This window comes from Pistacia vera, unplaced genomic scaffold (assembly GCF_008641045.1).
Source record: "Pistacia vera cultivar Batoury unplaced genomic scaffold, PisVer_v2 Contig446, whole genome shotgun sequence".
Classification (NCBI taxonomy): Eukaryota; Viridiplantae; Streptophyta; class Magnoliopsida; order Sapindales; family Anacardiaceae; genus Pistacia; species Pistacia vera.
This window is the reverse complement of record NW_022196275.1, coordinates 568963-583716: the sequence shown is the minus strand read 5'-3', so window position 1 is coordinate 583716 and position 14754 is coordinate 568963. Positions and strand designations below refer to the sequence as shown.

The following is a 14754-nucleotide window of genomic DNA, read 5'->3' as shown; positions in this document are numbered from 1 at the left end:
TAATAAGTTAATATAAAATAAATTTATAAAAAAGTGAGGCAACAATAAATCCACTCTAAAGGACAAGTGAAGTGGAAATAAGAGCCCATCAAAGTTGGACATTCATTTCTATTAGGGATTATCAGAGATCAACTGAAGTTGGGCCGGGCCAGTCCAGACTTCTAAATAACCCTTTAATCTCTTTTAAGCACACCCACTCAATTCTTGCCGTGCTCCCCTAACTCTCAATTATAAAATTGTAAAATAATTTATAAATCTAATTAAAGGCTTATTTCATATAGAATTAAATTTTATAGGAATACGTTCGGTGGATTTGAGTCGAAACGTTTTCAAAAACAGTATTGGGATACAATCTTAAAATTTAATATAAGATTAGAAAACATTTAAAAATCATTTTTATATTTAATTTAAAAATAAATAGTATATTTATATATATCTTGATAAAAAAAAATGAACAAATATATTTTTTCTTTTGATAAAATTTGATGTTACCATAAATATGAACAGATTCGAGTCTTCCGAGAACATCAATATGGTAAAAAATTATTATTTTCCAGAAAAATATAATAAAAAAAATTGAATAAGGAAATATTATCTTTAATAATCTTCTCATAAGTGAGACACTAAAAATGTTTAAACAAGTACAGGGCTCATGCAAATCCTTACCTTTGTATACTACACTCAATTGGAGCCGTCTGATGTAAATCACACGGCACCGTCACTAGAGTGTGCACAGACTAAAACCAACACGCGCACAGCACAGAAAATACAAACCCAAACACAGTTTTCTGAGTCTGAGTCCCAGTCGGACCCCATCAAAATACAAATCCAGACTTGTTGGATTAAGTGTTTTAAGTAAACTAGCTCACATGGTCTCTTCTGTACGGCCTTCTTTTCATTACTTCTATTCTTCTTCTTCTCTCTGAAACTGAAAACTCTTAACCTTTACCAACTCATTTATTGCCCTTTCACTGTCCCTTTTTTCTCAGGTTTCAAGATTTCAAGATTTGACCATTTTGCTGTCAGTTTTTTAAGTGTTTTTATTGCTTGTTGATTAGTTAGGCTTCTGTTTGGATCTATGAGCATAGAGCTTCAAAGGGTATCCAATTCATATCAAAGGTGATTGCTTTCTGCCCTTTTAGTACAGATCGGATCACTGTTTGCATTGTTTTAGATCAAAGATTGGTTTTTTGTGGGTTCTTTTCTGGAGTTGATACTATGTTTGGGAATGTTAATTGTTGGATGATGGTTGACCCAGATGCAGATTTGTGTGTTTTGGAGAAAGTGTGACATGGGTTGTGTTGTTAGTTTAGTTTCGTTGCTTGCATTGTTGTTCTTTTACTAATTTTGACTGCTGTGTGAGGATGTGAATCAGGTCAAGTTGTGTGATGTTTTGCAGGTGAATTTGAAGGATTTTTGGATATTGTAAGTTCGTAATGGTTGAGGAGATGAATTTGACTACTGAGTTTCGGTGGTTTTTATGAAAACCAACTTGCTGTAGAGACCAATTATTAAGAGGTTCATAGTGAGAGCGTTACTTTTATCGTTCCCTTTTGGTGCAAGAAAAAGCAGGCAAGATGATAAACAAGCCACTCGTTTTGACGTATTTGTACTTGTTGATCTACATCTTGCTTTCATCAGGAGTTATATTGTACAACAAGGTAATGCTTCCTCCCCACATAGTTTTAACTTGGTATTATGAATGTTCTGTATTCCTTAAATTTTCTTGTTTAAATCTTGAAAAGAACAATGTTCTATATGTGTATGTATTAGGCTTTTGCAATATTTTCCTTTTGTTGCATTTGGTCATCAACATGCATGACATGTTGCTGGGAAATAGAAGGGGTTATATATCTATCTTGAACCTATTTGGTCAAGAATTGCTTGGCCACTTAGTGTTGTTGGGTTGGAATTTTTCTGGTCCAAGAACTTATATGTAAATGTGAGATTCTAAGTCTTTATTTCTTGCTGCATATATACCCTTATACATACAGAGTGCTTTTCTTTGCCAGTATGATGGTCTGTATGGTGAAGCTGAAACTTATTATTTCTCACTTTCAATTTCAAGTGACCTACTTGTTGAAGTATGACTATCTGATTTTTATTGCAGTGGGTTCTTTCTCCAAAATACTTCAATTTTCCATTACCTATAACACTTACCATGATTCATATGGGGTTTTCTGGACTTGTAGCATTTTTTCTTGTTCGTGTGTTTAAGGTAAGACTTCTGAAATTTTTATATCGCTTTTACTCCTTGATATTATTTCTCTCCTTTGAAGATTTCTTGTCCCATAACTATTACTGTCATATTAGTTTTACATCTAGACCATGAGGTATCTATAAGTATTCATTAATTATTAGTCGTCAGGTTCTTCTTATATCTTACAAACTGATGTGCGATTACTTGGCATCTGAAAATCGTAACTAACGTGTGCCTGAAGAGGAGCATGGTTGATACAATCTCATTGTCAATTCTCGTTGGCAATTTTGTTGCTTTTGATTTCACATTTTTGCCTTCTTACTGCTGTAGCTAAAGAGAACATTTAATGTATATTTTATATCATTTTTCTTAAGCTTGGTTCATGATTATGAAAGAAATTATCTTGTAAAGTTGAACAACTTGAACTGCTCTACTCTTTTCATTAAAGTTATTACACTTGGATCTTGATTGTTTGTCACCCATTTTCAGCAAGGTTGCACATGTTTGTCAAAAACTATTTCATCACATTTCTGCTTTTGCACATTTCTTCGTGTTTCTTTGTTTACTTATTGTGCTTACGCTCTATTTATCTCTCCAAATATGCAGGTTGTTTCTCCTGTTAAAATGACATTTGAAATGTAAGTGATGCAATTTGTTTTCTCAAAATTGTTATGACTTCCATTCTTTAGTTTTCTCGCTTGTATCTCCTTCAATATTGTTCTTGATATGGCAGATATGCAACATGTGTGATACCAATCAGTGCCTTCTTTGCATCAAGTCTTTGGTAAGCGCTTAAATTGGGTAAAGCCGGATTTGTCTTTTGATGTATGGCGTTTTTATATGAGGCATGGTATTTTAAGTAACTTATTGTTTCCGCTGCGTTCAATATCGTATGTGCTTCCCCTCATTGTACGTTTTTATATGAGGCATGGTATTTTAAGTAACTTATTGTTTCCGCTGTGTTCAATATCATATGTGCTTCCCCACATTGTACAAATTAAATTATAATACCTTGTGTCTTTGTGGTTGTGATAGTGTTTGAGCCACATGCCTTGCATGTGAGTCAGCAGCATGTTAAAGTTTAAAAAGAATAGTTGGCTCCTTATCTATCTTTTGGGTTTTTACTAGTTACTTAACTACAAAAATTCTCAATTGTGTATAATGTTACTTTTTGTGGCAAAAGTTTCTGTTTACCATTTTAAGTTCTTGCTGTTACAGGTTTGGTAACACTGCTTACTTGCACATTTCGGTTGCCTTCATCCAGATGCTCAAAGCTCTAAGTATGTGGAAAGAAACATTCACATATCATCAATTTCCATGTTATTGGCTCTTTACTGCTGATAAATGTATGCTTATAATTTAACTTGGATATTGCAGTGCCAGTGGCAACATTTATCATGGCTGTTTTGTGTGGTACTGATAAAGCAAGGTTGGATGTGTTCTTGAACATGGTGCTGGTCAGTGTTGGAGTCGTCATTTCCTCATATGGGGAAATTCATTTTAATATAGTTGGCACACTTTACCAGGTCACTGGCATCTTTGCAGAAGCTCTTAGGCTGGTATTAACTCAAGTCCTCTTACAAAAGAAGGGCTTGACTCTAAATCCTATCACCAGCTTATATTACATAGCTCCATGCAGGTAACATTCTTTTCTTTTTATCCTTTTTGTAACATTTTATTCTTATAACATATTAGGAGTGAACTAAACAAGATAAGGTGATAATTCAAATGTAACTACATGATTGGCTTCCATTGCTAGTATCATTGAATGTAGTAATGATAAGGTGGTTGATGTCCATTATGTGGTGTTTTCTCTTTATATTTACTCTTGGCAAGCAGTTCCTGTGATTTATCTATAAGAACATGGGAGTTTGCTATCATCTGATTCCTCTGTGTTACAAGATGAGATCTCATACTTGTTTTAGTCCAATTATTAGGCATAATTCATTTCTACAATAATTTTTTTTTTTTTTCATTTGTTAGGGTAAGGATTGAAAGGTATGTAAAATTTTGAGCTTATCTCATCTTCATTCCTTGCTTGTGCAGTTTTGTGTTTCTTTTTGTGCCTTGGTACTTACTGGAGCAGCCCGTGATGGAAGTTTCACAGATTCAGTTCAATTTCTGGATCTTCTTCTCCAATGCTCTCTGTGCTTTGGCGTTGAACTTCTCCATATTCTTAGTGATTGGTCGAACGGGAGCAGTTACCATAAGGGTTGCCGGTGTTCTTAAAGATTGGATACTGATAGCGCTTTCAACTGTTATATTTCCAGAATCCATGATAACTGGACTAAATATAATTGGCTATGCAATTGGTACTTCTCATTTTCTTTAAATGGAAGTTTTATATGATAACCACAGTTTTATATCTTTTCTTTCCATAAATGACTTTTATTAAGTAATGAGTTGTTTTCACGCAGCATTATGTGGTGTTGTCATGTACAACTACATAAAGGTTAAGGATACCCGTGCGTCTCAACTGCCTCCTGAGAGTCTTCCAGAGAGAATGGCAAAGGTTGGTATATGATCAACTTGATTTATTATCTCTCTATCCACCCGCCCTAGTAAAACCCAAATTCTTTCTCTGAATCGAGGAGCTATGGTTGGAGTTGGTTTGGTTCCATTTATTTATTTTCTTTCTTCTTATGTTTATAAATAAATTATGCAGGATTGGAAGTTGGAGAAGAAGTCATCCGATATATACAATCCGAATAACAGCAATGACAACAATGGAGGGAATAATTCTACCTCTGAATCCAAATTGGATGAAGAAGCACCTCTAATTGCATCATCAAGGTTGTCACATATTGGTCGCACACAGGTTAGCAAGTAGCAACCATGCTGCATGATCTGTGAGCCAAGTATATAGATCTGATGTTAGAGGTTCTTCCATGAGCAGCCAAAATTTGAGTATACATTCAAGGAAAGATATTTGTTTTAGTGAATGAATCTTCACGTTCACGGTGAAGGAGCATTTTTATGATAAACACTCAGTTTTATAGCATGCGCCCGCAAGATTTTCCGGCTGGGGTAAATGGTAGCTTAGAACCCATAATTGGGCGAATAAGCTTACAGTTACATAGTCAAGGCTATTGATTTTGAAAGTACTCTTTTTTTTTTTTTTTGGAGCAAGAATTTAAATCTAGTAATTGATAGGTATTTACAAGTTAAACTAGAATCATAGTTGTCGACAACATTTGTTTTGTACTCTTAAAAAATCTGTTGGCTATTGTATTCATTGATATTTTATCTGTCAATTTCCAGATAGCTATTTTGGAATCTTTCTCTGCATCCATCTTTTTTGTCTTTCTATAAATTAAATCCCAGTTTCTTTAATTGCCATTCATAAATAAAAAAAAAAGGGGACTCAATGGTGATCAATTTGCGCCCGCCCCCCCCCCAAAAAAAAAAAAAATAATAATACTTGGTGTACTGTAGACTGTAGAATAACAGATCTCAAATTTCACAGAATTGTAATGTCTCACCAATGGTCTATCACTAATGAGTCTTGGAGAGTAGAGAAAAAAACACCGCATAGCATTCAAAACAATGCAAAAAGCGCTCACATTTGATATACAAAGAGAGAATATCACAAACAAGATATGCACAAATATAGGATGTTGAACGGATGTGAAAAGACAAGCATATGCCCACGATCACATCGCTGGTCTTTCCTGCCATCCACTTGAATGCAAATCATAAAATCTGGACGTGAAAACTTCTTCCTAATATGAAATGATGAATCTACTCAAAATGTTTCCGAGCTCTCGAGTGACAACAGCCTCCTCGCTGGAGCTGGAGGTGCCAATCCGGGAATGTCCTTGATGTCTTTGTTGTTGGGGTTGACAATCTGAAAATTTAAACACAAACAGTCTTATTGTCAGTTTCAATGCCACACTGGTGTGGATGGCACAATGCAAGGACCATGAATATTTTGCAGCTAAATATTTTTACATGTATATATTAGGGTGTAGGTGTTGCTAGAACTTTATGTAATTTGTGCGCTGAATAGAAGTACACTCTCAAACACTTTGAGGTGAGCCAAAAAAGGTTGTGCAATTGATATCTAACTTGGTATTTCAGAATAAAAACTAAAGGGAATACCTTCACAACAATGATGGCTATTACACCGCAGACGATAAGAAATAGGAATGCCATTATGCATTTATCGGTGGCTACCTGTAAGGGAAGAAAGAGAGGTTTAGTTTATTAAAATCGGATATTATGTGCAGAAAAGAAATTAGAGAGCAACCAATCAACAATACATACAAGAAGTCAGAAATTAGTGGGCTACCAATCAACTAACCTGCCTTCCGATCTCCTTCACTAGCTGGGAGGCCTTCTTAATTGAGAACTGAATTGTATCCAGCTCGTTAACAATACGGCCCATTTGGTCAGTCTGCACAACTTTGCATCAGTACATATGAAGGCTATGCTCATGAGCAGGAAACTACTAAGATGACTAGTAACCATACTTACTTGGCCCTTTAAGGTCGTAGCAGTTTGGGTTCCCACTTGAAGTGTTTGCTCAACAACCTAGAGGTCAATTCCCAAGTTAGGATTACAGAAAATAAAAAATTACGCAAAAACATGTCCATTAGTTGTTTACCATTTTAGAACGTTCAATAGCCTGATCAGTCTCATCCATTGTCTTCGTCCCAGCAGTGATTAGCTCTTGATTCGACATGTCTACAAAGAAAAATATGTCGATAAGTAAATGTGACGGATCTTATCCTCTGACAAATACATAAAACAAGCTTCCAAAAACATGTGGATATGTATGTAATTTTTATGTAAAATATTTTTTTGATATTTTATTCTACATTCAATCTTGAAATAGGCAACTTATCCACCTGTCACATACACAGTTATGACTAGTTAATTTTCAAATCACTTCCTTACCCTGTGAGCCTATTGCACTTGACATGAGTAAATATGATTTTACTACTAAAAAATTCCAAGTTGCATGTTGTACTATAATGAAAGGAATGTAACAGCATTAAAAGAAAAATTGTTTATCATTGTAAGACATTAGCCCTTTATATCCAAGTACATTGTATAAATCAAACTTACTTGATGCCATCTGAACATTGTCATCGGCTGTAGGTTCACTCACTCCTGCCCCCATATCAAAGAGTTCAACCCTCTTATTACCAAGGCTATTCATATACCTGCATACATACCAGAGTCCGAACAGATGCTTAAAATCACTTTAATCTCATAGGCTCATTGCTAAGGTACCATACAACAAATCATCAAACAGATCTTCCTCACTTGGGCAAGGATTTGAAGATTTCTTCATGTTTTCATCCTTAATTGTTTATGGGACTATTCTTAACAGAAGAAAATTCATTATCCCTATACATTATTTTCCAAAATAATACCCCAACCTAAATTTCTTTGCTCCGGATTGGTTAACTGCTGCACAGCTTTAGTTTCAATACTTGGAAACCCATCCATGTTTGTCTGATTTAAGTTTTCTTGATCAAAGCAAAAAAAAAAACCAACCTAAAGGCCATGAATATGAAAAGGACATAAAACCAGAACTCTCACTACGGTTTTATAGGCTGGACTCCACTATTAATTTAAGGGCCAAATTTTGAATGAAAACACCATTTGTCCTATTAATTTATAAACAAACCACCACTACTTGTCCTTGTATCTGTAAACTAAGCACAACAAATAGCAAACTCCAGATATACAAGCTCTAAGCTCATGATCCATAGAGAACACAGCAAACTAGTGAACTTACGTTTTTCTTAGAGCCACATAGGAATTCAACTCTTTGATCTGCAACAGTGAAAATAACAATGGAAAAGAAAATGTTACCAGAAAATTAAAAAAATGATGATAAATATCTAATTTAAGGTATGCTCAAAGCACAAAAGCTCCAGTAAGTCATTAAAAAAGGCTGATCCGACCATTTTGGTTTTGCATCAATTTCCAAACAAAATATCAATGAAGACCAACATAAATTTGGAACTCAAGAAAACTGGTTAAGAGAATCCCACCAAACCCTATAGAATCCACTCCAATGTTTAATATGCAAATCTCTATCGTGCAATTTTTAAATTCACACCAGGAGGAAGAAAGAGCAAGGTTTCAAGGAACTGACCATAGATTGCTTCTCATCGTTGAGACGTTTATTGACTTCAGGAGCATTTTGAGCTTCCACATCTTTAATTTCACGATCCATCTCTTTAATTAATCTGAAACATTTCATTAAGTATAAGACCATATGATGGATAAATAATAAAAAAGCACCAGAACAAGAAATCATAATAAAAATAATGCATGCTATATCATTTCATTTTCAACAATTATATTTTTCATATATAACAGATAGTTCACAGCACATGAGTCAGACATGGCTGAAATGCTCCATCCTTGATCACATTAAAGCATTCTTTTATCGGTAACGTTTGAACTAAGACTTTCTAAACCTCTATCCATTCCTTTAACAATGGACCTAAGTCTGACGGATGTATCAAACTTAAAATGCTAAGTCTGTTCAGTTTTCAACCCAAGTTTCTTGATCAATAACTGAGTTTCAAGACAAAATAGTCAATATTTCCTGGAGTGAAACTTATGATGATTTTTTTGAGATAAAATAGATCGATATGTCTACTTCGATAAATATTTTTTATCCTCTATTTTCACTTAGGATCTGTTTTGTTGTTGACATAAAGATCCAATGAGGTAAGAAAGTAATTCAAGTTAGAAGAATAAAATACAATAAAATGTAAATATTAACGTGGTAGTAGCAAACCTTTTACACTCTCTCATCCTTCCAGTAAGTTCTTCCAGCTGTTTACTTTGTCTGTTTGAATCTTTGATCTTATCCAGTCTCTGGAAGCCATTTCTGAACTCAAAAGGGAAAAAAATTTAGCATATTCACAGTGTAACCACACAGCAAAGAAGTAAGATAGTAATTAAAAAAATGAAAATTATATAACAGAACACCATCACAAGTAGCCCTTGTCCCAGAACAATTGTGAAATGGGTAGCAAATTCTAACATTTACAGAACCCTAAGATAAAGAAACCACAATCCAAGATAGTACAACAAAATAAATTTTAACTCTCGGCTTCAAGAGAACCTAAATGAATCCAATACACTTCACCTAAGTAAATTCCTACATTAAAAATCACATCTTTACCATGTTATAAAACAACCATTTCACCAAATTTATAGCAATTTGAAAACCCTAGCTCTTGAAGAGCCATAATTTATGCGCCGTTCACAATTATACTTAGGCATTCCCTTAAGTGTTTCAAAAGGTAATCAAGCAAGAGATTTTCAGATTGCAGTCAAACTAAACATATAAACCCTAATCATAAACTAAATTTTAACTCTTTGATTGTAATTGAATCTCAATGAACCCCAGACACTTCACCTAACTAAACTCATAAACTAAAAATATCACATTTACTAGGTTCATAAGACATCCATTTCACGCAATCGTCAAAAACCAAGCCATAAATTCACACTGAATTACGCATCATTTACAATTGAAGTAAACATATACAACCTAATTTTTCAATTAAAGAAAAAGTAGAAGTTAGAATTAAAGCAAGGAGAACTTACGCGAGAGCTCGGAAATTATCACGAATTTCGCCGTGGATCTGCTCCAACTGAGGGCTCATTTGCAAGTCGGAGGCCATATTTCGCCGGAAAATTAATCGAAATCCCGGCAATTAAATCACCACCACATTCAAATTCGAATCCCTCCGATCTCCAAAACCCTTACCGGACGGCACTGTTATTTTTTCTTTAAAAAAAAAATATATAAATGTGGAAAATATCTTAAATATAGAAAAATAAAACAGGGAGATTTGGGGATAATGGTAATGAAAAGAAGAGAGAATTTCAGAAAATTTCAAAAGAAATAAAGAAAAAAATAATAATAATAAAAATAAAAAAAGGTGGCGTGTATGTATCGTGTAATGCAGTGAAGAGAGAGAGAGAGAGAGAGAATCGGTGTCCGGTAAGAAATTAATTATTATTTTATTTGTTGTTGTTTTTTTATTAAGGGATTTGTTAGTGAGAATGAGAGGGGGAAAAAGCCGTTGCTGTTGGGATGAAAATGTCGTGCGGCGATATTTCATTTTTTTATTAAAGCGTATTTTTTAAAAAGCGCGAGTTATTGAGTGTGAGCTGGTCCGAACCCAACCAAAGTCTATGTGCTGGTCACTTATTTAGAATAATGGTATGTTATTATGTTTGACGTAATTTAGTAGAATATATTTGTTTAATTACCAGATTTAGAAGAGACTTCCTCCACCCCAAATTATCCAAGCCCTACCCAAAGTCACTTTTATCATTTTTGATATAACTAAACACGAGTTATAGGGGAAAAATATTTATTTAAAAAAAAATATATAGGGAAAATGGTTGGAATGTGCTGTCAAAGTGATGATAGTGTGTTACCAACTTCCATCACAACGTACACACCTGGACTGGACCATCCATTGACCTAAATATAGTTTTGAACGTGGGCCGAAATCAGTGATTCATCAGAGCAGCAGCAGCAACTGGGCCTTGTGGGCAGATAGTATTTGTCCACTCCTTTTGTCAGACTAAAGATAAAAGCATATCAAAAAGGACAACTTCAATTGTGATCCTCATAAATCATGATACTTACGCTTTTCATTCTTATGGCCAAGAAATGCCATGGATTCCTGGCCAGAATTCTATTTGGCTTTGGTCCATGACTATGAAATATGCTGAAGCCCCACATCAATGTTAACCCATAAATTGTTTAATTAATCCAACAACAACAAATCAACGTAAGTTTGATAGGTAGAGGTGGGATAAATAATCTGAAAACTGAATCGAATCGAATCGAAAATTAGGTTTTTTTATAAACCGGTTCTGTTTGAAAAAAAAATTTAAACCGGTTTTATCCTAAATATAAAAGCAAAAAAATTATTATATATAAAATAATAAATATTTGAATTTGGAGACTTAAATGAAACATTGAAAAATTTTAAAGATTAAAAAATAATTTGAAAACCGATAACCGAAAATTCGGTTCGATTTATATACGATTTTTAACCAAAACCGGTCTAGTTTTCGATTTGGATAAACCGATTCGGTTAACCGGATTATCCCACCCGCGTGGCTCTCGCTAGAGAATGTGGTAGTGGGGCCTGGCCTGGGATCAGGAGGCTAAAATTAATTATTAAATTACTATAATATTCCTTTAATCTACGACTTTTTCAACCTTATCTATTATCTAATTACGTTTTGTCTTTTTATCTCTATCTAGTAATTACGTACTGTCATTTCGACGAAAGTCGTTTGGATGACTTGTCGTTTCGTGTCTTAAAAGCTTCAGCTAGCTCAGCAACGGCACTACCAAAACCATAAAACTGACTAGCTACAAAAATTCCAGGGGCGGCACGGGAGTCCCGAAGTAACGGCCATGTCCTACACGTGCTGAAATTCCTTACGTGTCACATCCTCATCCAATTAATCCACACCAAGCACGTGCCTGTCACCATCTCCTCCGGTCAAATTCTAACCCTAGTTAGAGACGTAAAACACAATATAACTGAAAAGAAAGAAACGAGTAGAAATTTTAATTCAATTTTCAATTTTGTTGAGAGGCAAAGGCAAAGGCAAAGACAAAGGCGAAGGCAGAGGCAGCTTCGAGCAATGGCTGCCAAGAAGCTGTACGAGTCGTTCTCCAAGAGTTTGATGGAGGAGGTTCATCGTTGGGGATGCATGAAGCAGACAGGTGTCAGCTTGAGGTACATGATGGAGTTTGGTTCTAAACCTACTGAGAAGAATCTCTTAATCTCTGCTCAGTTTCTTCATAAGGAGCTTCCTATTAGAATCGCTAGACGTGCTATTGAACTCGAAAGCCTTCCTTATGCTTTATCTGAAAAGCCTGCAGTTTTGAAGGTCATTTCTTTTTTCTTTTTATAAAAATTTCTCTGATATCTTCTAATTTTTGTTTATTTTAATGACTGCTTGACCATACCATAACAAAAAAGATTGAAAACAAAGTTGACCAAAATATGTTTATTTATACATCTGGCCTTGCATGTGCCGTTTTGAATTCTTGGATACTTTGTGATTTTAGTTTACTTTATTAATTATTTGACCGTATAAAAAGAAGATTTTGAGTTAAAGTTTATTTATTTTTTGTTTAGTATGTACTTGAGGAAGTTAATATACAAGTGGTTATGTTAAAATTCTGAAGATCTTGTATTCATGTTTGATTCTGTTTGATTATATAGGTTAGAGATTGGTATTTGGATTCGTTTCGGGACATGAGGTCATTTCCAGAGATAAAGGATTCGAGTGATGAGAGGGAATTTACGCAAATGATTAAGGCGATCAAGGTGAGGCACAATAATGTGGTACCCATGATGGCATTGGGAGTTCAACAGTTGAAGAAAGTGATGGATCCCAAGATTGTTTATGAGGATCTTGATGAGATTCATCAGTTTCTGGATCGGTTTTACATGTCGAGAATTGGAATTCGTATGCTTATTGGTTAGTTATTGGTATTGTTAGTGATTTTGTTGTTCTTGTTGAGAGGTGAGTCTGACTATTTTGTAGTTTTTGATTTGGGTGAAACTCAGGGCAGCATGTGGAGTTGCACAATCCGAATCCCCCTCCTCATTGTGTTGGTTATATAAACACAAAAATGTCTCCGATGAAGGTTGCAAGGAATGCCAGTGAGGATGCGCGTTTTATTTGTTTACGGGAGTATGGCAGTGCTCCCGAGGTTAATATATATGGTGATCCCGATTTTACATTCCCGTAAGTTCATTCTTCTCACTTGGTTTATTTTGTTTGATTTTAATCTCTTTTGAATTTGTGCTTCTTTTTAGCCTCATCTATATCCTGCCAGTGATGACTTGTGATTTAAAGAAGAAAATTGGCTTTTTGTTTAGGTTTTTATATGTTCTATTTGATTTTGTAACAGGTATGTTCCCTCACACTTGCATCTTATGGTATTTGAGTTGGTTAAGAACTCATTGCGTGCTGTTCAAGAACGGAATATGGACTCAGATAGAGTTGCACCTCCTGTTCGAATAATAGTTGCTGACGGATTAGAGGATGTTACTATTAAGGTTTTTTTTTGTATAATATGTTTACTTTGTGCTTTGTCTGTCCATAAAAGTTCTATGATATGTATATATATCTATGTAGATTTCTTTTCCAAGTCCTTCCTCCTTTTGGCATTTTCTGTTGAATTTTGATGCGCTAAAAAGTATTTTGCACTATTTTGTACGACAAATGAAATGCTTAACAAGTTTGTCTCAATGACTCTGTAGGTCTCTGATGAGGGGGGTGGCATTGCAAGAAGTGGTCTTCCCAAAATATTCACATATCTTTATAGCACTGCAAAAAACCCATTGGATGAGAATTTGGATATTGATTCAACCGATGCAGTAACAATGGCTGGATATGGATATGGGCTTCCTATAAGTCGCCTCTATGCACGGTATTTTGGTGGAGATCTGCAGATTATCTCCATGGAAGGATACGGTGAGTTAAATACCTTTTTGGTTCTGTTGCATTCAAAAATGTCTTCCATAAATGAGTTCCAATATTTCATTGGATGAAGCCTTGGATTTTGAAAAGTCAACTGGATAAGGCACTTGGTTGATATTGTGATCTGGCTGGCTTATAGTTCAGTCTTTGACTTTCTGGCTTCTGCTTGGAAGGTTGAATGAAAGAAAAAATCGAAAATTTAGAATTTCTCAGTTGAATAGTTGTTGGAACTGAATTTAGCCATAAAAGGTGCTATGCTAGAGCTTCTTCATGATGCAAAGCATTTAACTAATTGCAATGGTGTTTTAGATGTTTTCTCTATAAGCCAGTTGTGGGGGCTTCTTCCCTTTCTATTAAGTACCCCCAATAGAAACTATGCAATATAGTGTTCATAATCAAAATACTGTGCTTAAAATATAAGAGGGATATCAGTATAGTAGTTATCTTTTCAATGTCCATGTGTTTCATCTAGGGTAGGTGTTCATTTTACCAATCAAGTTCTTGCTTCGTGGTTTTCGATATTTTTCTCACTTGTGTTGAATTTGCATTTTGTACACAGGGACGGATGCATATCTTCATTTGTCTCGTTTGGGGGATTCGCAAGAGCCGCTGCCATGAAATTACGTGGGGGTTGGTTTTCTAAAAAAATTGTTATTGAAAATATAAGACAAATGGTGTAAAATTTGTCCAAGGGATCCATTGCTGTCAATTTTAATCTTAATAAATTGGCAGTTTTCTTGTATATTCTAGGTTCGTGGTCTGCTTCTAAACTTTCCGCGCCAAAGAAACAAAATTTATGTAGTGATAAGGCCAACTTACCTGCCTACTTTTGGTGGGTATGGTATGGGGAGGAATAAATTAGGTAATAGAGGCATGTGGAGATAGATTCCTTTCCTAGAAAGAAAAAAAAAAAAAAAGAGAAAAGGGATTTAGGGATATTGAGAGGATGTGTTTGTCAGTGAAGATTCTTTGGATTGCGGCTCTTTACATGTTAATGGGAACTAAGCTGGACTCTATAATATATTGTACTGCATGAGATATAT

General features: G+C 34.9%; 3 protein-coding genes across 4 annotated transcripts; 2 read left to right on the top strand and 1 right to left on the bottom strand.

The window, feature by feature from the left end:
• The first annotated feature begins 779 nt into the window (after positions 1-779).
• On the top strand, positions 780-5468 carry LOC116144529 (probable sugar phosphate/phosphate translocator At3g17430). 2 transcript variants are annotated; one of them, XM_031429969.1, is made up of 11 exons: positions 780-881; positions 990-1119; positions 1400-1661; positions 2111-2218; positions 2807-2838; positions 2934-2984; positions 3419-3480; positions 3578-3839; positions 4247-4512; positions 4618-4712; positions 4866-5030. In XM_031429969.1, the coding sequence occupies exons 3-11, from the start codon at positions 1578-1580 to the stop codon at positions 5028-5030; spliced, it is 1125 nt and encodes a 374-aa protein (XP_031285829.1). In that variant the 5' UTR covers positions 780-881; positions 990-1119; positions 1400-1577. The 2 variants fall into 2 exon arrangements, with proteins under 2 accessions (XP_031285829.1, XP_031285830.1); XM_031429970.1 differs by having other exon boundaries at positions 789-1119; positions 4866-5468.
• A 167-nt stretch (positions 5469-5635) lies between these two features.
• On the bottom strand, positions 5636-10096 carry LOC116144480 (novel plant SNARE 13). The gene is made up of 10 exons (XM_031429917.1): positions 9785-10096; positions 8967-9059; positions 8313-8406; positions 7950-7987; positions 7271-7368; positions 6807-6886; positions 6677-6733; positions 6504-6596; positions 6302-6376; positions 5636-6047 (listed from the first exon to the last, which is right to left on the bottom strand). Exons 1-10 carry the CDS (start codon positions 9859-9861, stop codon positions 5946-5948), a joined length of 807 nt encoding a protein of 268 aa, XP_031285777.1. The 5' UTR covers positions 9862-10096; the 3' UTR covers positions 5636-5945.
• A 1500-nt stretch (positions 10097-11596) lies between these two features.
• LOC116144486 (pyruvate dehydrogenase (acetyl-transferring) kinase, mitochondrial) lies at positions 11597-14747 on the top strand. Its single transcript, XM_031429926.1, has 6 exons — positions 11597-12106; positions 12445-12703; positions 12793-12973; positions 13140-13287; positions 13492-13705; positions 14271-14747. Exons 1-6 carry the CDS (start codon positions 11858-11860, stop codon positions 14327-14329), a joined length of 1110 nt encoding a protein of 369 aa, XP_031285786.1. The 5' UTR covers positions 11597-11857; the 3' UTR covers positions 14330-14747.
• Positions 14748-14754: the final 7 nt, after the last annotated feature.

Excerpts from the sequence above, each read along its gene's own strand:
- LOC116144486 (XM_031429926.1), top strand. The coding sequence starts at position 11,858 with ATGGCTGCCAAGAAGCTGTACGAGTCGTTCTCCAAGAGTTTGATGGAG. Across the intron at positions 12,107-12,444 it reads AAAAGCCTGCAGTTTTGAAG|GTTAGAGATTGGTATTTGGA; the intron begins GTCATTTCTTTT and ends TTGATTATATAG. Across the intron at positions 12,974-13,139 it reads GATCCCGATTTTACATTCCC|GTATGTTCCCTCACACTTGC; the intron begins GTAAGTTCATTC and ends ATTTTGTAACAG.
- LOC116144529 (XM_031429970.1), top strand. The coding sequence starts at position 1,578 with ATGATAAACAAGCCACTCGTTTTGACGTATTTGTACTTGTTGATCTAC. Across the intron at positions 4,513-4,617 it reads TATAATTGGCTATGCAATTG|CATTATGTGGTGTTGTCATG; the intron begins GTACTTCTCATT and ends GTTTTCACGCAG. Across the intron at positions 4,713-4,865 it reads TTCCAGAGAGAATGGCAAAG|GATTGGAAGTTGGAGAAGAA; the intron begins GTTGGTATATGA and ends TAAATTATGCAG.
- LOC116144480 (XM_031429917.1), bottom strand. The coding sequence starts at position 9,861 with ATGGCCTCCGACTTGCAAATGAGCCCTCAGTTGGAGCAGATCCACGGC. Across the intron at positions 7,988-8,312 it reads ACGATGAGAAGCAATCTATG|ATCAAAGAGTTGAATTCCTA; the intron begins GTCAGTTCCTTG and ends TCACTGTTGCAG. Across the intron at positions 6,597-6,676 it reads CTACGACCTTAAAGGGCCAA|ACTGACCAAATGGGCCGTAT; the intron begins GTAAGTATGGTT and ends AAAGTTGTGCAG.